The 25,805-nt window shown below is 43.5% G+C and overlaps 2 protein-coding genes across 17 annotated transcripts in view; one reads left to right on the top strand and one right to left on the bottom strand.

Moving 5' to 3' along the window:
* akna (AT-hook transcription factor) overlaps positions 1-12,059 on the top strand; it is a 46,841-nt gene extending 34,782 nt beyond the window's left edge. For 9 of the 13 annotated variants that reach the window (XM_061800974.1, XM_061800968.1, XM_061800970.1 and 6 more), the window contains 2 exons: positions 11,634-11,744; positions 11,889-12,055. In XM_061800974.1, the coding sequence (XP_061656958.1) occupies positions 11,634-11,744; positions 11,889-11,972 (195 nt within the window). In that variant the 3' untranslated portion in view covers positions 11,973-12,055. Of the gene's footprint in view, positions 1-11,633; positions 11,745-11,888 lie in introns of all 13 variants that reach the window. The other 4 variants (XM_061800983.1, XM_061800984.1, XR_009792258.1 and 1 more) reach the window with 3 other exon arrangements.
* A 5,225-nt stretch (positions 12,060-17,284) lies between these two features.
* Positions 17,285-25,805, bottom strand: part of LOC133490486 (syntaxin-binding protein 1) — a 43,416-nt gene continuing 34,895 nt past the window's right edge. For 2 of the 4 annotated variants that reach the window (XM_061800612.1, XM_061800614.1), the window contains exons 20-21: positions 24,693-24,849; positions 17,285-19,545 (exon numbers count right to left, since the gene is read on the bottom strand). In XM_061800612.1, coding sequence (XP_061656596.1) covers positions 24,740-24,849 — 110 coding nt within the window. In that variant the 3' untranslated portion in view covers positions 17,285-19,545; positions 24,693-24,739. Of the gene's footprint in view, positions 19,546-22,659; positions 22,749-24,692; positions 24,850-25,805 lie in introns of all 4 variants that reach the window. The other 2 variants (XR_009792234.1, XM_061800615.1) reach the window with 2 other exon arrangements.

Raw genomic sequence — 25,805 nt, 5'->3', positions numbered from 1 at the left:
TGATTTCTGAGTTTTAAATTATAGTTTTCTGTTTTAGTTATGTATTTGTTTATTTTATATCTAATTTACACTTATGTTATATTAATCTAGTAAGTTATTTTAAATCCATCCCTAATCACACCCGCAACTTTATCTGCAAGCATGACTGACCACACCTGTACATGTTTCAAATGTGACTGTGTGTATCAAAATATGAAAGGGAACTGATTGTACTATTACTAGATCTATATCTAAGATAGTGAGCAATGTGGTCAAGTGTATCAGTACAACGCGACGTAACAAATTTGAGACTTAAGCGTTAATAGTAATTACTACAGATCAACTTCTTTAACATGTTTTGCTGTACGGTGTAGAAATTCTAGGATATATTTTCATGTATATTCTATATCTATACTATCACATGTATAATGTGGGGAAAAGGACAATTTTAGATGTCTTTTTACTGAATAGTTCACTTAATTCATTTGTCTTGAGATAAGAGGGCATATTTTAAGCATATTTTAATGACAAATGTGATTTTGTGCTATCCAGTGATAGGGGGATGGGGGGCAAAAAAACCTGGGTTTGGCCCTTGGGTAACTTCTGCCCAATTTTTTTGGGGGGGGGGTCAGGAGTTAGAAATTTTACTTTCAATTTTTGAATTATGTTCACATATATTGCCAGAATGCACCACAGCCATCCATTTTTTCAAAAATTTCAAGGGGGGGCATGCCCCCGGACCCGCTAGTGCTCGCATTTGTCTTTTCAGGAATTTTCATGAAAGTCCACTTTCATCTCTACGCATTGAATGGAAATTGTTTGAAGTTTCCCAGTCAGATGGTGATCTTTGGAGAAGATAATTTATAAATTTCGCTCTCAAAAATGTCAGGAAAAAATGGCATTTTACCAGATTGGGAGAGCTCATATTTTGTTGTTGTTGAGCGGAACAGCAACCACTCTCCGTCTCTGTCAGAAGTCTATCACATTTCACAGCTTCAAATTTTCACTTCAACTCAATCCACGATAACATTGATGTAGAATTTCTAAAAGGGACTAAACTTTGCAGTCACAGGTCAGCAGTCATTTTTTTTTTTTAATGATGGAACATCCAAAGACAAATGCTTGCATCATATCAAGTGGCTTGGAATATTGGAAGGGTCATTTATTTAAAGGGTCACTGTCATGAAATGGATGATTTTTAGTATGTTATTAATGGAAAAAATGGCAGCCAATATGGCCCCATGCGTTTTTTCACCACAAAACATGATTTTGACATACACAGCTTTTTGTGACTCCCGCCATGAAAATCCTCTCGAGGGATTTGTTTTCGAGAAAAAGCAGGAAGTGACATAAAGGACAGAAGTGCCCCCAAGTGGACTCCTTTGTTTCCATTAGTTTTACCTCCGTGGGAAGGTAGCTCGTTGTTTCTTCGTGTTAGCCAAAATGCCGGCTCGTTGCATTGCTGGACATTGCTTGAACACTCGGGAGGATGGATTTACCCTTCATAAGTTTGCAAGAGACCCGGTTCATTGTGAAAAATGAATTGCACGGGTGCAGAGGACGAGTGCTTTGTGGGTTCCAAATGACAGGTAGGTGTGTATACAGCTACTAAAAAAAATAATAGTTTGTGGCGGACCACATAATCGGTCTTTCATAACGTAACAAAAGATCCGCTTACGAAATATGTCGATGTGCACTTCGGACGGCGTCGGGCTGCTGCATCGCTTCGCCGGTGAACGCTGTGCTTCGGGCTCGCGGACTGCGGCAGCTCTGAAGAACCCAGCCGACAATGTCTCACTCAGCCACGTGCGCGCAGTAAAACGCCCCGGCTCGACGGTGTTGTTCATGATGTACTATGGTGTCTATGAACAACCCCCTAAACCAGCACAGCTCGACTCCATTATAAGCCACGACGGCACCGCAAATGAGCCACACCGGCTGAGGCTTTTTTTTTTTTTTTCGTATAGACATTAAAGTGAATACTGTTGTATGTATTTTTCATTACAATATATATTTTAGAATGTTTATAGGGATGACATATGACCTCTAAAAAATGCCTCAGTGATGTCACTGAAATCCTTTGAAATCCTCAGACTAGTTGAAGCCATCAATGAGGGACTTGTCTTCAACGCTCAAAATGTTATAAAAGTACTCAGTATCATAACTGTATGTCTACTACTTGTAATAAACCATTCCGTGTCAAAATCTGAGAAAACTACAAGATGAATCTTTTGGAGCCCAAAAAATGTACGTCAATGCAAGTAAAAGGAAGCGATGACTGGGCACTGCGCTTATCAAGGCAAAGCTTTTACTAGTACTGTAGTGCACATATCTATGGCTTTGGTTTGTTTAGTTTTTTGTTTAATTAAACATTGAACAAAGAACAGAATAATATACAAAAATCCAATCCACTCATAGCAAATATCAATACAATAAGAGAAAATAAATAAAAATGAAATTAAAACCAATAAAATATCAAGACATAAATTATTGTTGCTCAGTTTCAATTAGTTCTGAAAGAATATCAGTAATGATTATTATTAATTAATTTAAGAGACTTGAAATAGTCTTTGACTTCAAATAAGAATAATTTGAATACTGGAGTTGATTTTGGAAATTTGTATTTGTGATTGCTGAGAAGGGTTGCATCAGGAAGGGCATCCGGCGTAAAAATTGTGCCACACATATATATATATGCGTTCATCTGAGATGACACAAAATTTTTACTATCCGGGCTGCGCGCTGACGTGACGTTGTTGTCGCTGTCTCATCGGTTTTACTACATGATACGGAAAAAAAAGGCTGGGTAGCGCAAAAACATCGAGTGGTGTCGATTGGTTGAAGCCACTGTCCGGCATCAAAACATGTGGAGGACATAGTTTGCATGTTGGATTATGGTGGGGTTTTTTCTCAAAGTTTGGCATGAAGAATTAAAACTGGTCGTGTGAGGTTGACATTTTTTCAGTTCTGGTAACATGAAGGATTTTTAATTCGACTTGGTAAGTCAAGGAAGGCTAATGCAAAGGAAAGACATATAACACAGTGACGACCAAGAAACTTTTCATATTACCCAGGGCCTGATTTCCATGACATGTTAAATTTTCCCAAAATACGCTGTGAAGCAAACATAACATAGCAAAAAAACTAAGCATTTTTTGTAATAAAAATATTAAATTTTAAGTCAATCAGTTGGATATATTTTTTGGAAATAACAACTCGCAAGTGGAAAATACATGCTAAATGCATCGTTCATTGTTGTCTCTGCAACGTCCTATTTCAGACAGAAATTTTTAACTTGTTTCCTCACATTTGAAAATCTAATTCAATTTGCAGAGTTCTCTATTATGAAATGCATAAAAAATTTCACAGAAAATGTGTTTTCTCCATTATCCACTGATGAAGTTTGGGAAAATATTTACATGGCTTTTTCACGAAAATCTTATAAAGGTGAAGCAGAGCGTGAACAGTGAACAACAATAACCGTAAACAAAACGTTGTTCAAGTGAATTAAGCTCATCAGAAAATTTTAAAAAATTACAAACAAACTTTAACAGTGTCAAAGTAAATCTTTCTAATTTAACTGTGGAATGTTTTCTCACAGCCACGAAACTGTCGCTGCATAAGTCGGCAAGGTTATTTTGGGAGTATCAAGATGGCGGATGGCGACTTCAGTTTTGGTGGCCAATGAACCATCCAGTCTTTTTTTTTTTTAGATCAGTGGTTAGAGCCAGGATCAAGCTCCCATTTTTAAATTAAATTTGCTTCCCCCTTTCCCTCCACCGCACATGATTCGTTTACGAGTATTTGTTTCGCAGGATGGCTCTACGGAAGTTCAATAGATGTTCGGAAAACGAGGTAGCCATCTTGAAATTAGTGTCAGAGGAAAGTGTAGTGTTTACATAATTCACCCGTGGGACCTCGAGTTGGGGTGCGGGGTTCCGCACGGACTGTTTTTGTTGTTGCGCTTCCAGAGTAAAAGGTTAAAAGAGTTCCCGTCGTTATGGGAGTAGTGTTTTGATGTCGAACAATAAAACGAGTTTTGTTCCTGTGTCCGACACTCCGCCTCCGACTCCTTTACTCTGGCGCTACACTGGTGACCCCGACGTCAGTCCCGGCGTTTTCGAGACTCAAACGAACATGGCAACCGCCATCCTCAAATTGCCGGAGTTTTGGGAGACGTCCAGGGCAGCGTGGTTCGCGCAGACGGAGGCTCAGTTCGCCCTCTGCGGGATCTCAGATGATTCCACGCGTTACTACCACATTGTCTCAGCACTCGGGAGCTCAAGGTTTTTGAGCTTTCAAGGCCGCAACGTGCCCGACGTCTGTTGGCTATTAATGGACTGGGGGACAGCAAACCTTCCGAACTCATGGAAATGATGCTAAACCTGCTGGGCACGGAAGAGCCCAATTTCATTTTCATGGAACTGTTTCTCAGGCACATGCCACCACATGTTCCGACGGCGCTCGCTATTAGTACTGTCACTGAGCCCCGGGCCCTGGCCGAGGAGGCCGACCGTTTCTTCCTGGCCACCCAGCGCTTCTCCCCTGAGACGCTGGGCGCGACATATATGCGCAGTTACTCGCCTCCGGGCGCGGGGGTGGCATCCAGCAGGGCCCCCATCGCCACCGACGGCCGTGCTGGCACAGGCTTGTGCTACTTCCATGCCCGTTTCGGTGCGAAAGCAAAGAGGTGCCACGCCCCTTGCAACTACGACGCGTCGGGAAACGCCAAAGCCCACGCTTCGCAGCGGCCGTGAGCGTGGGCACGAAGAGCCGGCTGCTGTTCGTCAAGGACAACCTTTCCGGGCGCAAATTCCTTTGCGACACCGGCGCCCAGAGGAGCGTCCTGACGGCCACTGCGCAGGACGCTGCTGGCGGGACTCATGGGCCACCCCTACTGTCCGCTAATGGCTCCCCTATCCGCTCTGATGGCATGAGGACTGAGGACTTATGTTTCGGGAGTCAGCGCTTCACATGGGACTTTGTCACTGCTGATGTCTCATTCCCTCTCCTCGGCGCTGATTTTTTTTGTGCCCACGGGCTGCTGGTGGATGTTAAGAGGGGCCGTCTGATGGATGCACTGACTTTCTCCACGGTCGCCTGCGTCCGCAATGAGGCGACTTATGGCGGTCTCTCCAGTTTGCTCTCGGACGGCACCAAGTATCAGCTCCTCCTTGGTGAGTTCCCTGGCTTGACACGGCCCACTTTCTCCTCTGCCACGACTAAACATGGGGTCGAGCACCACATTGAGACCAAGGGCCCCCCGATTCACGCGAGGGCCCGACGGCTTGACCCCGAGAAGCTAGCAGTCGCTAAGTCCGAGTTTGCCAACATGGAGCGCCTGGGCATCGTCCGCCGCTCGGATAGCCTGTGGGGCTCACCGCTACACATCGTCCCTAAACCGAGTGGCGGGTGGCGACCGTGTGGTGACTACCACCGCCTTAACGACGCCACTTTGCCCGACTGCTACCCTGTTCTACACATTCAGGACTTCTCAGCCCATCTGGCGGGCAAAAACCTGTTCTCCAAGGTCCACCTGGTGCGCGGGTATCACCAGGTTCCTGTGCACCCCTCAGACGTTCCCAAGACAGCTGTAATCACTCCGTTTGGACTGTTCGAGTTTCTGAGGATGCCGTTTGGTCTTAAAAACGTGGCACAATCTTTCCAGCGTTTAAGGGATTCTGTGCTCAGGGACTTGCCATTTGTGTTTGTCTATTTGGATGACATCCTCGTCGCCAGCTCCTCGGAGGATGAACATCTGATGCACCTCCGCGACCTTTTCGCAAGACTTGAGCAGCATGGCCTGATCATCAACCCGGCGAAGTGTGTTTTCGGGGTGGCCTCTATCCAGTTCCTAACCTCATAGACAAGAACGGCGCCGCCCCCCTTCCGGCAAAGGTGGAGGCCGTCTCCGCTTTTCCCCGACCTCGCTCGGCTCGGGGCCTCCAGGAGTTCCTGCTGATGGTTCATCCGCCGGGCAGCCCACATCATGCGTCCACTCTATGAGGCTCTTAAAGACAAGGCCCCCAACCGGGATGTTGAATGGACGGCCGAAAGGATGGAACCCTTCGAGGCTACGAAGGCCGCGCTGAGTCGTGCCGCTATGCTGGCCCACCCGACCCAAGGGGCACCTGTCGCTCTCACTACCGATGCATCGGACTACGCTGTTGGAGCCGTATTCGAACAGTGGGTCGGCGGCGCATGACAACCGCTTGCCTTTTTCAGCCGTCAGCTGGTCCCCAGAGAGAGCAAATACAGCACGTTCGATAGGGAGTTCCTCGGCCTCTGGCTGGCGATCCGCCTCTTCCGCTCCCTATTGGAAGGCCGTGAGTTCACGGCATATGTGGACCATAAACCCCTCACTTTCGCCATGTCCAAGGTGGCCGAGCCGTGGTCCGCCCACCAGCAACGCCAACTGTCGTTAATCTCGGAGTACACTACGGACATCCAACACATTGCCAGCAAATCCAATGTGGTCGCGGACTGCCTCTCCAGGGAGATCGTCGGCACTGTGCATCTGGGTCTCGACTGCTCCCGCATGAGCGCAGACCAGGCCTCGAACCACGGGGTGCAGGCCCTCAAGACTTCTGACACGGGTTTGCGCCTGGAGGAAGTCGCGGTTGGTGACTCGGGCGTCAGGTTGCTGTGCGACCTCTCGGCTGACAAGCCTCGGCCGCTGGTCCCTGCAAACTGGCGGCGAGCTGTTTTCGAGGCGGTCCACAACCTCTCCCACCCCGGAAGGAAACCGTCCGTGAGGCTGGTGGCCCAGAAGTTCGTGTGGCGCGGTCTTAAGAAAGATTTGCAGGCCTGGGTCGACTCGTGCGTGGCCTGTCAGTGGGCTAAGGTGCATCGCCACACAAAAGCCCCCTTGGAGCCCTTCGCTGTCCCCGAGAGGAGGTTTGACCACGTCAACGTCGACTTGGTAGGTCCACTTCCTCCCTCGCACGGTTTCACCTACTTGCTCACCATGGTGGGCAGGACGACCCGCTGGCCCGAAGCCGTTCCCCTCTCCTCGACAACGTTGTCAGACGTGGCCCGGGCGTTCATCGGCACGTGGGTTGCACGCTTCGGGACCCCGTGCGACCTTTCCTCCGACCGTGGCCCTCAGGTTACCTCTGAACTCAGGAACGCAGTCGCTGAGAGTTTGGGGGTCAAGCTACACCGCACTACCGCCTATCAACCCCAGGCAAACGGTCTCTGCGAGCGGTTCCACCGCTCCATGAAAGCAGCCCTGCGTGCCAGCTTGACGGACGGCAACTGATTGGATAATCTCCCGTGGGTCATGCTCGGCCTCAGGTGCGCCCCCAAGGAGGACCTGTTGTCCTCATCCGCCGAACTCGTCTACGGCCAGCCACTGCGGGTCCCCGGCGAATTCATACCGGACGCCACAGCGCCCTAGTCCGCAGCCAGGCAACGGTCCTCCCTGCTGGAGGCCGCAAAAGGATTCACGCCATCTCTAGATGGGAAGAGAAATGGAGTGGGGGTTATTTTAAAGGAAGAGCTGGCTAAGAATGTCTTGGAGATGAAAAGAGTATCAGATCGAGTGATGAGACTAAAATTTGAAATTGAGGGTGTTATGTATAATGTGGTTAGCGGCTATGCCTCACAGGTAGGATGTAACCTAGAGTTGAAAGAGAAATTCTGGAAGGAACTAGATGAAGTAATTCTGAGCATCCCAGACAGCGAGAGAGTTGTGATTGGTGCGGATTGTAATGGACATATTGGTAAAGGAAACAAGGGCGATGAAGAAGTGATGGGTAAGTACGGCATCCAGGAAAGGAACTTTGAGGGACAGATGGTGGTGGACTTTGCAAAAAGGATGAAGATGGCTGTAGTGAACACTTATTTCCAGAAGAGGGAGGAACATATAGTGACCTACAACAGCGGAGGTAGAACCTTGCAGGTAGATTATATTTTGTGCAGACGATGTAATCTGAAGGAGGTTACTGACTGTAAAGTAGTGGTAGGGGAGAGTGTAGCTTGACAGCATAGGATGGTAGTATGTAGGATGACTCTGGTGGTGGGTAGGAAGATTAAGAAGACAAAGGTAGAGCAGAGAACCATGTGGTGAAAGCTGAGAAAGGAAGAATGTTGTGCGGCCTTCCGGAAAGAGGTGAGACAGGCTCTCGATGGACAACCGAAGCTCCCGGAAGACTGGACAACGACAGCCAAGGTAATAAGAGAGAAAGGCAGGAGAGTACTTGGTGTGTCATCTGGTAGGAAAGGGGAGAAGGAGACTTGGTGGTGGAACCCCAAAATACAGGGAGTCATACAAGGAAAGAGATTAGCAAAGAACTGGGATACTGAGAGGACTGAGGAGAGGCGAAAGGAGTACATCGAGATGCGACGTAGGGCAAAGGTAGAGGTGGCAAAGGCTAAACAAGAGGCATATGAAGACATGTACACCAGGTTGGACACGAAAGAAGGAGAAAAGGATCTCTACAGGTTGGCCAGACAGAGGGATAGAGATGGGAAGGATGTGCAGCAGGTGAGGGTGATTAAGGATAGAGATGGAAATGTGTTGACTGGTGCCAGTAGTGTGCTAAATAGATGGAAAGAATACTTTGAGAAGTTGTTGAATGAAGAAAATGAGAGAGAAGGAAGAGTTGAAGAGGCAAGAGTGAAGGACCAGGAAGTGGAAATGATTACTAAGGGGGAAGTCAGAAAGACACTACAAAGGATGAAAAATGGAAAGGCAGTTGGTCCTGATGACATACCGGTAGAGGTATGGAAGCAATTTGGAGAGATGGCTGTGGAGTTTTTGACCAACTTATTCAACAGAATACAAGCGGGCAAAAAGATGCCTGAAGAATGGAGGAAAAGTGTCCTCGTCCCCATTTTTAAGAACAAAGGCGATGTTCAGAACTGTGGAAACTATAGAGGAATAAAGATGATGAGTCACACAATGAAGTTATGGGAAAGAGTAGTGGAGGCTAGACTCAGGACAGAAGTAAGTATCTGCGAGCAACAGTATGGTTTCATGCCTAGAAAGAGTACCACAGATGCATTATTTGCCTCGAGGATGCTCGTGGAAAAGTACAGAGAAGGTCAGAAGGAGCTACATTGTGTCTTTGTGGATCTAGAGAAAGCCTATGACAGAGTACCAAGAGAGGAACTGTGGTACAGCATGCCTAAGTCTGGTGTGGCAGAGAAGTATGTTAAAATAGTACAGGACATGTATGATGGCAGCAGAACAATGGTGAGGTGTGCCTTAGGTGTGACAGAGGAATTTAAGGTGGAGGTGGGACTGCATCAGGGATCAGCTCTGAGCCCCTTCCTGTTTGCAGTGGTAATGGATAGGCTGACAGATGAGGTTAGACTGGAATCCCCTTGGACCATGATGTTCGCAGATGATATTGTGATATGCAGTGAAAGCAGGGAGCATGCAGAGGAACAATTAGAAAGATGGAGACATGCACTGGAAAGGAGAGGAATGAAGATTAGCCGAAGTAAAACAGAATATATGCGCGTGAATGAGAAAAGTGGAGGGGGAAAAGTGAGGCTACAGGGAGAAGAGATAGCGAGGGTGGACGACTTCAAATATTTAGGGTCAACAATCCAGAGCAATGGTGCATGTGGTAAGGAAGTGAAGAAACGGGTCAAAGCAGGTTGGAACAGCTGGCGAAAGGTGTCTGGTGTGTTATGTGACAGAAGAGTCTCTGCTTGGACGAAGGGCAAAGTTTACAAAACAGTGGTGAGGTCAGCCATGATGTACGGATTAGAGACGGTGGCACTGAAGAAACAACAGGAAGCAGAAATGGAGGTGGCAGAAATGAAGATGTTGAGGTTCTCGCTCGGAGTGACCAGGTTGGATAGGATTAGAAATGAGCTCATTAGAGGGACAGCCAAAGTTGGATGTTTTGGAGACAAGATTTGAGAGAGCAGACTTCGATGGTTTGGACATGTCCAGAGGCGAGAGAGTGAGTATATTGGTAGAAGGATGCTGAGGATGGAGCTCCCAGGCAAACGAGCGAGAGGAAGACCAAAGAGAAGGTTTGTGGATGTGGTGAGGGAAGACATGAGGGCAGTTGAGGTTAGAGAGGAAGATGCAGGAGATAGGCTAAGATGGCAAAAGATGACACGCTGTGGCGACCACTAACGGGACAAGCCGAAAGGAAAAGAAGAAGAAGAAGAAGTTTTCATGCCTAGGTAAACATACCAAGTCTCTGAGCTTTTGACCACTCTGAGCAACATTGGACGTGTATCATCCATTAAAATTTCATGGCTTATTGAAACATTTCAGATTACAGCATTTACATTCCCATCAGAACAGTTTTATTTGTTTTTGTACTTATGTACGTATGTTCTTGTCACTACACAAAAAAAATATATATTTTTTTTCTTATGCCACGCTGTCACATGATCGACCAAAACTGCTCCAGTCAATCGCGATCAACACTTTGCGCACCCCTTACCTGTTTGGCACACTCAGGAATTGACCAAGAGGTCCTTCTTCCACAGAGTACCTTATGAAATGGTTTTATTCATCCATTTTCTGTTTCTGTCAGGTTTACTTAAAGAGTCATTGGCTTGAAAGAATGCTCTGAAATTTATTTCAGCCGGACACATCACATCACAAAAGAGGATGTCTAGTTACCCGACATCAGCATGATAACCTAATGCTAACTTTATTACAAGCTAGCTAGCGCAAACATGTTCTTCATACAAAATGAAATTTAAAAAATATGTTGGTTGTTTGATATTTTAACATCCTTTCTTTCTTCCCGTTTCTTGTTCATGGCAAAAAAAAAGTAAATAAAATAAACTTTTAACTGATCACTCATTCACTCACTTGAGATGCTACCCCCCAATGTTGTGGACGTGACTTGCCAAGTGACAAATGTTGTCATGGTCCTGCCGGTCGCAGCCCTGGCTGTGCTGGTCTCCTACACACCTGCGTTGATTCCGAGGCGCACACCTGCACCTCATCGGTGATAATGAACCCCAGCACTTATAGCACCCAGCGGACGATCTGGCTTTCGTTGCCATCCATGCCTCGTTCCAGCACTTCCTTGTTCCTGCTCCAGTTGACTGTCTGCCTGATCCCCGACCTTGGAATGAATAAACACTTTTCCCGAACTGCCTCTGCGTCTCTGGAGTCCTGCATTTGGGTCCTCCCCCACACCGATGGGTCGTGACAAATGTGTAAATGTTTATTTTGTCATTTTCAAGACAAAAACAAAAGGACACCATTGGGCATCATAATTTATTTTATGATAATATTTCTTTTTTCCGAATGGGAGGGCACTGGCAGTGCGCGCCCACCTCCCCCTATCCCATCAGATTGCGCCGTTGGCAACCGCCTATGTCACCTTTGCCAAGGCCGGCCCTCCATGGATTCCTTGCAGGTTGTGACAAATATCAATTTAAAATCATTTATCAAGTTTAGTAACTGGCTGATAAAGATCCAAAAAGTTTTCTAAAAAAGTACATTAATTTACTTTTTTTGCATTTTTAGTAATTAAAACTGCTAATGGTTGGTTTTATTCATCCTCAATGTGACAAACTTAATTGTGTAATTATTTTGCAGGGAGTTATTTTTTTTTTCTTTTTGTTTTTGTCCTGGCACCACAAGTCCGACTACCTGAACTATGTTGGCCCACTTTCCGGCCATTGTATTTTGAAAGTATTCAACAGTGTTATGTTGTTTATAGGTTTATCTGCTGATGCCATGCCAGTTGACAGCAGTGACGATCTACAACCTCTCCAATGTAACTCACCTTCACCGTCCTCTAGTTCCAGGGAAAGTTCAACAACCAAAAGGCGTAAGATTTTAGAACTTTGATTATTGGAATATTTTTATGGACCTTATGCCTCCAGGATTTCTTATTTTTCTGATTACTCTTGCTCGCAGCGGTACGAGGGACCATTGGAATTGATTTATTTATTTCAATTGTTTTTGCATACAGCAAAATGCAAGCGACCAAGTGATGGCCTGTTGGAGTATTTGGAGCGCTCGGACAAAAGGTTCTTCCAGTTTAGTAGCGAGCTGATGCACAGGATGGAAGAGGACACAAAGTCACTGCTTGGACTTTTAGGACTTATGGTGACAGTGATGGAGGCATCAAATAAAAATAATAATGAGCACCATCCATCCATTAGTTGAACTGTGATGGGATATTTAATAACTTTGTAAGTGTGTTTGTAAAATTTCACATTTTCACATACCTTGAAGTTGAGATTTTACTTTTTTTTCCCCAGACAGGATGGTGCACTCCTGGCAGACCATTGTGTATATATTTTCTAGTTATAAAAAAAATCCATATTCACCCATTATGATGGTATCATAAAAATATCAAAGCAGAAATCTGTATTCACAACATAAAAATTAACTTTGTGATCATGCCTAATAATTTTTTGTGGTGAAATTAGCAATTTGGGAGCTCTTTTTCTACTTAGCAGTCTTGAAGCGACAACCTTAGCTAACACGGTTTCTGTTGTACTTTTAGGGAGTAAAAACACTTATTTTTGGGTTCATACTGAGCACTGCCAGTTCACTACATTTACCTTTACTGGGATTTCATTTCTTGTACCCCTAAGGTCTGAAACACGCGCAAATAAGCAGAGACTCATAAAGCAAGATGAATCTGCATCCACAGACGCACAGCATTGCTTACCCCCGTATTATTCCTTTTCCCAAAAATTGTAATGTCACGGAGAAGGTTTATTTTCATAGTTGTATTCAAAATGTTAAACCTCAGTAAATGGTAGATTGAGGGCAACCAATTTAAACAACTTCAAATATATATAATTTGGGCTTCCAACTCATAAAATCCACAAAATCACGAATTTAAAAAATTAGAATACTGCGAAGAAATCAGTCTAAATTTTCCAGGCCATAAATGACTAAATAAAATATGTGTCGGACACTAAACAAAAATGAAACTCAAAGCACCTGCACAGGTTTTCCCAGGTGTCATTCAGTTAACATCAACATTGGGAAGACTGCAAACTTGACAACTGGCCAGAAGACCCTCTATAGGATGGGTAAACCACATAAGTTCATACCTAAGGATGGCTGTTTACAGAGTGCTGTGTGCCAGCATATTAATGGAAAGTCTAGTAAAAGGACAAAATGTCCTCTTTGCCAGAGTCTTGGTCAACACCGGGCCATCCAAAGTTGTCCCTCATCGCCTTTACTACCCTGGCAACAAGGCTGTCATTATTAAAGAAGGTGCCATTGCCGGCCTGCTCCAACCAGCCGAAGTTGTGCAGCCGTCCAGTGTATTGCCAGCCTCTGACACACTGGCTAGCCCGCCTGTGGTCCGTCTGCACCTGCAGGAACTCTATGATCAAAGCGCCACCGAACTCCATGTCCATGAACAACTCCAACTTAAGTGTGTGCTTTGTAGTTACAGGCACGTGTTTTCATCAGGGCCTGCAGACTTGGGCCGAACGTGACATCCTGACCCACCCGGGTGCCCCTATTAAGCAACCGCCACGTAGGATGGGGAGAAAAACAACAGGATGCAGACAAGCAGATCCGCAACAGCCTGGAGTGTGGTGTCGCCCAACATAGCAACAGCAGCTGGGGCTCCCCCATAGTTATGGTATACGTAAGAAGGATGGGATGTACCATCTTTGCTCTGATTACAGAGGCCTCAACGACCGCACCATAACTGATGCATACCCGCTAGCCCATATCCGGGATACGCTGGATACACTCCCCACTGCCAAATGGTTCAGCACGTTAGATCTTGCATCAGGTTACTGGCAGGTAGAGATGCCACCGAGAGCCCGCAGAGCAGCAGCCTTCTCCACTCGTACAGGCCTCTTCAAGTGAAACATCATGCTGTTCGAACTCTGCAATCCTCCGGCAACATTCCAGTGGCTGATGGATGGTGTGCTAGATGGCATGGAGTGGGAGACCTGCTTGGTCGATTTGGACGACATCATCGTGCTGGCCAAGGATGGGCCGGAGATGCTTCAGCGGTTGGGTCAGGTATTCGACAAACTTCAGCAAGCTAATTTGAAATTAAAACCAGCCAAATGTTGCCTATTTTGTCGCCAGGTTGCATATCTGGCCAATATAGTGTCCAAATGTGGTGTGGCCATGGATCCCAGCATCGATCCAGGACGTCCAACGCTTCATCGGACTGGCCCCCTACTACCACTGGTTCATAAAGGACTTTGCTTCAATAGCCGAACCACTGCATAACTTCACAAAGAAGAAGGCTCCCTTCCAGTGGCATTCAAAGCACCAAGCAGCTTTTGATGAGCTTCAGCGTCGCCTCACCTCAGCCCCTGTCCTCGGCTATCCACTGGACCATGGTGACATGGTGCTAGACACTGATGCAAGGGATACAGGTATCGGTGCTGTGCTCTCAATCAAGACGTACTGGTCTCAATGGAAACGGCTGAACCTTCGAGATGGGGTTCTGGTCCGTCGCTTCTACTGCCCCAATGATACTGGTTTCTACCCATAAATCATGCTGCCACGCAAGCTACAACCGGAGGTGATGAGTCAGATAAACAAAGGGCCTGTAGGTGGACATTTTGCCGTGGAGCGGACCATGGCCAAACTAAGAACTCGATACTACTGGTACCACATGAGGGAAGATGTTAGCTTCTGGTGCCAAACTTGTACCAGCTGTGCTTCCAGAGCTCGCCCCCATAAAAGACCACAAGCTCCAATGGAATCTGTCCGAGTGGGAGCCCCGATGGAACGCATTGCCCTGGATATTATGGGACCGCTGAATGAAACTGAGCACAGGAACCACAATCTGCTGGTGATACAGGATTATTTTACAAAGAGGACGGAGGCGTTCCCGATTCCTGATGAGCAAGCTGTGACTGTCGCTGAAGTTGTTGCGTCTGAGTGGGTGTGTCGCTATGGGATACCTCAAGCTCTGCATAGTGATCAGGGCCGTAATTTTGAGTCTGAAGTATTCCAAGGGATGTGCAGCCTGTTCGGCATAGACAAAACTCACACCACGCCATTCAGACCTGAGTCAGATGGACAAGTTGAATGCTTTAATGCCACTCTCGAGAAAATCCTGGCTTCCATAGCAGAATGTTGTCATTGGGACTGGGACCTTACGGTCCCCTATGCTGTCATGGCATACAGGGCCACCAAGCACAGCGTGACAAGATTCACTCCGAACTTCATGATGTTTGGGAGAGAAGTAAGTGAACCAGTAGACCTTGTTGCAGGTTTGCCTCCTGACCCAGACAACCAACCGACTGGTCCAGAGTACGCGTAGCAGATGCTGGAGCACCTCATCGCCAGAGATCCCCTGGGCGAGTCAGTTACACCCGCTAAAAGACAATATAACGAAACTTCCTGCCACACGGAGTACAAGATCGGAGATCCTGTGTGGTACCTAGTTAAAGGAAGCCGTCGCGTCAATAATAAAGTCCAGAAATTCCTCCCATCATACGAAGCGCCATTCTTTATCCTGGGTCAATTAGACGATCTGATCTACCAGATTCAGAACAACCCGAGAGCCAAGATGAAAGTTGTCCACCATGATCAGCTGAAGCATTACTGCTGCCGTGACCCCCTGGACAACAGCTGGGCCCTAGGCCAAGCTCAAGAATGGAGGCCTACAGATATTACACCACCAGCCTTGGAGGAGGACCCAGTAGACTGTGATATGTGATTACAAGACCTGTTCTCCAGTACGAGGGATGCTGGTTTCGGTGCCGATCCTACCTCCATCGCAACGGCGACAGGCCCCACTGTGGTTCTTCTCAGCCCAACCTCTGTTTTTCATGCAGGAAATGAGGATAGTGGGGGTGCAATGGGTGGGTCACGCCCTTTGGCCGTGCAAGGGTAATGACGTGGACATCACCGTAGGGCACCCAACAGGTATGGTGTGTGGGTCACGTAGTTGGACGTCCCTTCTACTGCCTAACTGTTCTGGGAGAGACTCGAGTGACTGGTTAAAATTATATTGTGTTGGGTTTCTAAAATGTTTACGGAGCTATTTTCGTTGATCTCCTATCTTAAAAAAAATGCTGTTGAAATTGTGCTTTTGATCCAATACTGTTTGTTGATGAGAGGCCCCGTAGCTCAGTGGTTGGAGCACTGGTTTGGTTAACCAGGGGTTGTGGGTTCGTATCCCACTGGGGCCTCCACTCCCTGAGAAGGGTTGTGTCAGGAAGGACATCCAGTGTAAAAAAAAAAAAAAAAAAAAAATTGTGCCAAACATATATATGCATTCATCTGAGATGATAAAGTGTGGTGACCCCGAAAGGAAAACAACAACTGTTTGTTGATGCTGCACCTCATTGTCTACTAGTATTTCTTTTATTTTTCCCGGTCGCCACATAGTGACTATTGAATTGGACTTTAGCTTCTATCTCCTAATTTTTGATTGTGTACCTGTGTAAGCCTTAAACAATAAGCCAAGCCATTGTTTCAGTCTACGTTAAGGTTTCACAATTATGTATAGCAGTTCATACGTTGCTGTGATGGAGTGGCATTATTTTAGTGCCATCCAGACTGGGGGTAGTGTTGCGGGTTTCGGGCAGGTGGGCGTGTGTGTTCATGTGTGGGTGAGATGGACTGCACATGCATTTTGAGCAGAAGCAAGTGTGAGAGGGAAAAAGAAAATTGGTTTACGGGGATCGGGAAGTGTTGTGTGCGAAGAGCCAATAAAGCGAGTATAACAGCGAGTCGATGCTCCGTGATATTACTTCTCCCACCATCGAGCTTCGGCGTTGTGATGAGAGAAGGGAGTTAACCCCGTGGAGGACAACCTCGGGCCCAGAGAAGACGTCTCCCCTGTGTCTCCCGACCACGGTCAGGTGACCAGAGCAGGAACGGTTAGCAGTGGATATGAATGCATACAGATTTAAAAAAAAAAAAAAAAAGGATTAGAAATAACCCCCTTTGATGTCACAAGAACAGTACCCTTCTAGGGGACACTACACCACCCCAGATCTCCAACAAAAGAGGTCCTGTCCAAATCTGATGTGGCGTTTAAAAACAGTCTCATGAATTATGCATTTTTCACTGTCACAACCACTGATGTAAAACATTCATTAAAAAAATATGTATATATGAGGTATCACAACACCAGTCCACTTCTGGAGGATATGACACCTACACTACAGGTCACAACCAAAATATGTCCCACCCAAATCTGATGTGGCATTTTAAAAATAAGAGTACCCTCAACTCTACACATCTCACCATGGTATTTACAGTATGTCACTACCACTGATTTAAAACAGCCATCCACCTTTTTAACTCTGAATAGTAGTAAGTACACAAAAATATTCATTTGTCATCACATCCGCATTAGTTATTCATTTAACAACTAATAAATAAAGAGTCTTCAATGTAATGGAAGCCAATTTATTCGACAGCCTTAGTACATATAAGTTCCACATGGAAGTATTGTTTGTGCTTCAACACTTGCAAACATATATTCCCAATAACTTAAACAGTTTAAGGACAGAGCAATGTGATATCGTTCTCAGATAAATAGTTCTGAAATAAGTCAAGCAATTTGACAGTTCATCATATAGAACGGCAAATAAATCTGGGGAAAAAAACCATTTGCAGCACAAAAACCTTGTTATACTGCAATAGTGAACTTGTTTGGACGGGAAAAGAGGAAAGATGGAGAAAATGATGATTATTGTTTTTTATTATTTTACTTTTTGCAAAGCCATTCACCACTGAAGAGGATTTACGTTGCAACAGCAGAAATTCAGGCAAATAAAATATAGATTTTTCTTTTTCCCCCCCAGCTAACATCTACAGCTAAAACATCACAAATACAGTGTGGCGTCCTATTGGCATCAAGAAAGGAAAGTTAGCATTACTTCACAGTTCGTAATATCACCAATCAACACTGAGACATTAAACAGCAACATATGGCAAATACACAATACTACCGAGTGCATGATGCAGTGAAACAACAGTGCTGAGCAAGAAGATTAAAGGATACAATACTGAAATACAAGAGGCTTTCTTGACTAATATTCATGACAATAGAAGAAGCAAGCAATTTTCAACATGAAAATGTGACAATGACGGGAGGGTAAGAGAAGGGTGTCAATTGAATACTTCATAGTCTTCACAGTCGGAGGAGGGATGATTCTATTCAAAATCCTCCAGTGTTGTGGCTTTGTCACAACATCCACAGACACCCCTCAAAAACTTTATTATACTTTATACTTCACCTGCAACTCCAGTCATGTCCAGGCGTGTGCACACTTATTGCCAAGATGGTGCTCAAGCATCTGGCCTTTTGCCCTAGACAAACAAAGTGGTCATTTTGCTGAAGCACATTTTTTTGTTAAGGGTTTTGTTGGGCATTTATTTGACTCCTTGGGAGAATTGTACCTTCTGAAAACTTCCCAAGTTGCCATTTGTACAGGGGTGGGTTTCCATATCATAACCACTGTAGCCTCCTGTCACTTTCTTTGTTCGTAGTTCTACAGTGTTATTGACAGTGTTGACTGTGTTAACATAAATAAATACATACATTTAATGCATAACTATCAAATAAATGTGTAGCTTTTACGGAAACAAAATCTGGTGGGTGGGTTGCCATCGTTATCACTTAATTGAACTGTCATTTTTTCATGTATGCCATTTTTTTACATCATTCATTGCATGTTTTACAATTGATTCATTGTATGAATAGTTTTGACGACGGGTGCACTTTTTACTTTTGCTTGAGCACTTGCCCCCAAAATATCTGTGCGTGTGCCTGGTACAATGGTATCGCTTGATGTTTGATTTGTCAACCTGGACTTGTTTAGTATTCAGTAGTTAAAATTCTCACGAAAATTCCTCTTTTGTGAGCACTGTGGAGCCAGCAGCTTTGCAACATAACCGAACACAACGTGACCACGCGTGTATTTGCACGGTGAACTTGCATAGTCTGAACCAGTAGGCTGAGTTGCTTCGGTTGTGGTTTTGAAAGCGGCAAGATCTTTCAGTAGAGTATCCAAACACAAAATCATGGGGGGGGAAGCTAGCTCCCAAAAACATCCACACGGGATACAAACACATTTAACAGTCCAGACAAGTCCGAGCATGCTACTTGATACAAACATCTTAAATGGGCCATCTCTTCAGTTGAATATATATTTATATATATTTATATATATTGCATGTTGATTGAGATGCGATATTTTACAACTACGAACAGCACATCCCTCCTCCGCCCAGTTTCATGACACTGACACTAAGCAGGTGACCCAGGGCGATCAACGAGGACAGCTCTAGATTTGACATAGTCTACGGGGTTGGATAGCATACACTACACTTCGACATTTTGGTATGTTCATTTTTAAATGGCCACCTGTTTGGATATTTAAATCAGATTCTTTCATTGCATCCATTGTAAAAGACGAGAATAGTTTTTATTCTTGTTTCAACATATTTTTTTGTCATCTTAGATGTCTCTTTTTATAATAATATTTTTTTTTTATTCTCAAGCAAGATGCATACCCGATAAAGGAATGGTAAAGGTAAAGAGGAAATTAAGGAGGAGAGAGATTAGATGACTGGGGTTTTTTAACTTGTCACTTCCTCATCTGGTTTATTCATGGCCTTGAGCTGCTCGAGCAGGCTGGTGGGGGTAAAGATGTTGGTTGATCCTGAGGACACAAACAAATATAGTAAAGGAAAGTTAAATATGTGCATTACCACAGGCACAGAGGAAAAATGTGTTTTCAGCTGTTGCTCTTAATTACTCGATGTACCTCTATTCTATATTGAACAGGGAGATAGTGGTACTGAACGTAAACGCTGTAGATGTAAGATATGCAGGTTGCAAAAACTAGTGGTAGTTGTTGCATTATGTTTTTTACTCCTTCTCCACATTAAGTTTACTACTACAGTATTTATTCTCTTTCAGTCAGATACATTTTTGACACTTTTTATCAACCTAAAAGTAAGTTTTGACCATCAACAGAACACAAACAGTTCGTTTTGTCAATGAACTGTGTTGAAGTGAGTTGTGGAATTTCATTTAGACAAAAGTAGGGCTTTGCTGCTACCTTGTGGCATGTATAGGCAATTATAAAGTTTTTTTGTTAGGCTCGAGCTTTGATTACCCATGGATGTTTGCTCTATGGCAGGGCTCAGGCCTAATAGTACATAGTACTGTAGTACTCCTGAAGTAGCATGGTTTTAGCAGACTCACACACACAGAGGACACCAAATTTGTTGTCAAACTTATGTTAGGTAACATTTACTAGTAGCAGAAGTTAAATTATTTTTGTAGTTGTTTGACAAGAAAGAATGTTCAAAATCTGTATTGTAACTGACCTTGACCAAGAGGTGAACTTATTTTTACACTTGTATACCAGTTAGCAATGTTAAAATATTCATTTAAGCATAATAACAGTTATAACTTTCCACTATTCCTTATCAAAATCCTTAACTTTTAAGGTCTCAATTCAAGCCTCCAGCCTACCAAGTGTTAATATGGACACATGTAAATTGTTGGGACTATTTACGAAAAACAGATATCAACTTGTAAAAACATTGAATGTCAGCTGTACATTATACTTGGGGATAATAATGTTAGATGGACTTTCAAGACAGCTGAAGACACATTTTCTTTTAACTTGCTTGGGGGAGGAGTGGAGTAAAGCAAATGTCTTGTCAAATGTGGTACCGCCTCACTAACAATTCTGAATAAAATTGTGACCCAAGTTCTTTCTTACAAAAAAATGCTTGACCATTTGATTTACTCCTCACAACACACAACAATATTTGAATTTGAATTGTTTGTTTCCACTGCAAAGCAGCATGTCGTCTGTGAATTATTTGTCCAAATTCCGCCCAAAAGTGGCCAAGATGGACGGAGGCAGCAAGTGCACTTGTGTCTGAATTGTGCAAACATTTTGCTTTGTGCCTCAGAAACAAACAGCTTTTGGACTAATTAACTACAATACTGACTTCTTGTACGTAGCTAAATCTAGACCTAAAGCTCATAACAAACACAAATACTTGCTTGTAAGTAAGTGATGGCCATTTTGTGTGTTGAATGTAAAAGACAGTATGTACTGGAGCAGACATACTGCTGACTGACAAATCATGAATCAAAATTTGTTTGGAAATGACCGCTTTAGCGGCTACGTTAGGGATGAGAATGATGTGCTGTAACGATAAATTTCTTTGAGAGATAATGACTGACATGGCAATGAGTATAATTCATGACCTGCTCCAAGGATGCATGTTTGTCATGTGTGAGAATTGTAGACAATAGATGAAAAAAACTGTGTATTATAACATCAAAACAATGGGATACAGTACTTTGGTGACTAGATCAACTTCATTTTTATCACTTGATTTTGCAAACTTAAAAAAAACTGGTCATTTGGACTCATTGTGTATGCACGAGGCCCTTGGAAAGGTTACACAGGCGAGTGGTATGAGGTGCTGTATAGGCCAAAAATAACCTTTAACGATCATGGGAAGAAAAAAAACAATCACACATACAAACAATCAAGCGCATGGAAAAAGTTCACTAATTAAGATTAAAACAAGACAATAACTAAAACAAAACAAAAAGATGGAGTGCCATTTGCAAAGTGGCTCACGTTGAAAATAATTTGTCACATTTAGCTTCAAACAATGTTCAAAAACACTGATTTTAATTTTTGAGTCACTTTTCTGCACATTGACAACCATTTATGTCAACTTAATTATCCATCTATTTTCCACACCGCTTATCCTCAATGGGGTCGCTATCCGGCTCACTTTGGGCGAATCACGGCATAGACGCTGAACTGGTCACCCGCCAATGGCAGGACACATATAAACAACCATTCACACTCACATTCACACTCAGTCAAACGGCCACACATGTTTTGGGGATGTAGGAGGAAACCGTAGTACCCAGAGAAAACCCAAGCAGGAACAGGAAGAAAAAGCAAGGTCGGATTTGAAGCCGGGTCCTCACAGCTGTGAGACAGATGTGTTAACCAATTGGATTTGCATATTAGCTAAATATTGGGAGGATGTAAATAGCATTTCAAGTCAATGTTTTATGTCAATTATTTCTCGTCTTTCTTTTATCTATTGCATTATTTTCTAGTTATGCTATTCTGTTTGCTGTGGTGTGTTCATTTTAGTTTCGATGTGACACCGTGAGTGTGTACAACATCGTCAGTAATGCCTACACAGCGAGTGTGTGGGCCAATGTAAGTGTTTAACATTTCCATTTAACATTTTGATTTAACATTTAGCCGTAGGTGCAACATTTATTATTTACATTATGACTGTTGGCAAACTGTAATGACTAAATGTAAGTGGGGGAAGAAAAAAATCACTGAAATTCACACTATTTTTTTACAGTTTGAAGCTAAATGTGACAAAATGCTGCAGTTATTTTCAGCGTGAGTTGCTTTCCAAATGACATCCCATACAAAATGAGGGAAAAACAATTATTTTCAGTAACAACCCTGTTGCAGATGTGGTCGACTGAGTTGTGTTTTGTTTTTGTTTTTTTTGGGGGGGTGGCAGTTGGGGGTGTAAATTATTTTGACCTAAGCAGCACCACACAGAGTGACATCAATGGCAGCTCTTTGCTCCATTTTAATATTAGTTGTTAGGTTGCTAAAGCCTATCAGGTGGCGCAATGCAACATAGACACGCTGTGTCAGCAGAGGCGTCTCGCACACACAGAAACAATCCTTTATGAAAAGAATGATAGAATCGTCCTGCTTTATTATCACCAAATTGGTCCTATGTAACGGCACCTTCTGCTGACGAGCCGTGGGCCATGTGAGCATGCGATGATAGTACAACACAACATCAAGGGACTCCTTCAATGAACTTCAACCATGTCCTGAAAGAAATTAAGGTGATTGCCGTGGTCAAGGATTCATTATAAAAATAAACAGAGTAAATAAAAGTGATAATAAAGATGGATTTGGGGGTAGATTAAATCTGGAGTGAGCATTTGGCGATGAGCATTGATACTATTGAGGGGCAATTTAATCCACCCAACAGAGATGACAGAAGGAGGCAGCAGAGATGGGGGCTGGCCAACCCACTCAAGCATGGCCGCTCTTCAGCATACAATTCTCTTTATAGCCTTTATTATTTTCAATTCAAACGCATATGTGCAGACAATTTTCGTAAGGTTATAGTTTTGTCATGGCAATGACATGGCATCTCATCCTTATACATTTTATGCAATACGAACTTTTGACTGACTGGTCACAACGATATCAAGCACTAGAGATGCATAAAAAATACGTTTACAATGATGACATTTGTCAGATTTGAGTGAAACTGTCAAACCCTTCACAATAACAATATGTTCTTTATTTTCATTGTATAATGAGTGTCCCCCCCCCCACCCCCGTATATAGTGATACATCAGTGTTTTTGCTGTATAATAGATTTTCAAGTCCTTTTTATTTTTGGATGGGGTTTTACACTAGTCATCAATTAAAAGCATTAAGAAGAAGCAGAGAAGGTCCCCAACTAATGGGCATTGTTCGTTCTCAAAAATCCTTGTGAGCATTGTATGATCTGTTTGTGTGTTACTGCTCAGTGTGTGTAGGGTTAGGGTTAGCTAATGGCTGCAAAACAACAAAGTAAAAAAAATGAAGGGAATCTGAATACGTTTTGTACCCGCTGTATGTTAGCATTAGCCTAGCAGACTCATTAGCCTAGCAGATTCAGTGGTTGTTTTTTTGCTTTTGTTTTATGTGATGCTGCTTCATCTGGGTTAAAGTAGCAGTTTTTAGAAAATTAATTTCTAATTTCCTTTAGCCCATCAGTGGTGTTTAGAATGATATGTTAGCAGTATATGACTGGTTGAAGAATTAGGTGTTTAAGTATACATTATTTAATTCTTGTTTCACGTGTCAGTAAATAAAGTAAATAAACTCTCACACTGAACATTTTGTCGTATGTAAATTCTTTTTTATTTTGCTTTGTTTTACTTTACTGTCTGCACCCTGGATGCCGTTGCAAATGAGAATCTGTAGTTAATTTTATTACAGTACTCCCTCATTTAGGTTCTGGAGCCACCCCGTAAAAGGTGAAGTCTGCGAAGTAACGACCACATATTTTTGAGAATATTTGTATATATTTTCAAGTTATATGATCCTCTCCAGACTCTAATCTTTCCCACACTCTTATTGACTTCTGCTATACTCACTGTACAGTAAACATTTGTCTGCCAAACACTTCTAGTGCGTTAATATAAAACAATCAAATAAAAAGTAAATTGAGCAGGAACTGGCATGTCTTCATGTGCGATGTGACAATCTATTCTTAAACATTGTGACGTCTGTAACCTCAAAATATCATGTCAAGACTAAGGGGCTAAACCTGACCACTGTATACAGGATAAGTGTAGTCATTAGCATTTGTAAAGGAATAAATGTTGTTAAAGCTCTTGTACTGGATTGTAAGCCAGCATGAGTTGTGTTTTTTGAGTAGTTGACTGCACTGCTCAAATATTGACATTTTTCTAGTAATAGCAAATTCTCTACTTGATGAGGATTTGGTCAACCAATGTGATTTTACTGTATGATGATCAGAGATGTTTGGACTCCGCCAAGAATAAACTCGCTGACTTTGAGGCTATAGCAGATCCTGATAGAGCGGCCTATGTGGTGAGAAAAGGCCATGAGGTACCCATCCCTGAGTTTCACGAAGAGGAGGAGGAGGTGGTGGGGGTACATCAAACACTACTGAGTGATTAAAAAAGAACCACAAGGAAGCCCTTGTGCTGTTAAAGTTCAGAAAGGGCTTCTTGAGCGGCTGCCTTTACTTTTTCTGTGTGATTTCTCTCTCCCTCCCTCCCAATCTGTCTCTGCCTCACTCGTCTGAGGCGTCTGCATCCTCAAACGACACCCTAGTGGACTCTCGGAAGTCGGGGTGCTGCAGGTCCGATAAGAATTTGGTTGGGGTGAGCATGTGGGTGGAACCTGTAGGAGGAACAGAGGTGGCTTCACCACTCGTCTCTCAACACGTGCCAGGCCCCTCGTCCACGCTCTCCAACAAACAAAGGGTTATGAAAAGCAACAAACTAATCATACAAACACACACAGAAACTCGTTTTCTTAATGGTTCACAGTACACACACAGGGATATATACATCGTCAAATGTTGCACAAAAACAATTGGGATGCAGAGAGACAGAAAAACACATGGCAAGGCTGTGATTTAAAGACAACAGTTTTGAAAGACAACAGCTGAAGCAGAGCAAAATAGGAACATCGAAGAGAGCAGCACAAAGAAGCATTAAAACGACACTCCAGAGGGGCGTGACATTAAGGGCTGTTATAACCTAAAACACAACACATAACAATAGACATGTTGTAAGGGTTGTTAACACTTAGGTGTGATTGCCGTACAGTAATTTATCATTTAGATTGGGCAAAACTGCATCCTATAATAGCACCAGTGAGTATGTATAGAAATTCTATTCTTTCTCATATATATTACTTGTCAGTACGAGTAACCCTAAAATTTTTAATGATTTGGGAAATTGTCAATCAATATGTTACATTTATTTGGAAACAGTTTGTACATAATCGCCACTGATTCGCAAAATTGTTGATTCATGGGTTTTGGGGGGAACCTATCGTTCATTATTCACAAAAAAAACATCTATCCACTCTTTTTGTGCTGAAGCCAAAGCAATAACACTTTGTTTTGACACCATCTGTTGGAAACCTAGTGCCGAAGTGAGTTGAAGAGGTTTGTTTAAAGGTAGCAATTGCAGTTATAATAGAGAAACACTTCTTGTCATACTCTGTCTGTCCTGACGGTAAAATAGCAAAACTATCGTTAGAAAAATAATCCCTCTTTGGACACATCTAATTTCATTTTGATTATCATTTTCAAACTTTATGTCGCGGAATGAAGGAATGGCAAAAAG

The sequence above is a fragment of the Syngnathoides biaculeatus genome, chromosome 17, assembly GCF_019802595.1.
Source record: "Syngnathoides biaculeatus isolate LvHL_M chromosome 17, ASM1980259v1, whole genome shotgun sequence".
Taxonomy (NCBI): Eukaryota; Metazoa; Chordata; class Actinopteri; order Syngnathiformes; family Syngnathidae; genus Syngnathoides; species Syngnathoides biaculeatus.
The sequence above is the reverse complement of the archived record's forward strand: the minus strand, read 5'-3'. Positions and strand labels throughout refer to the sequence as shown.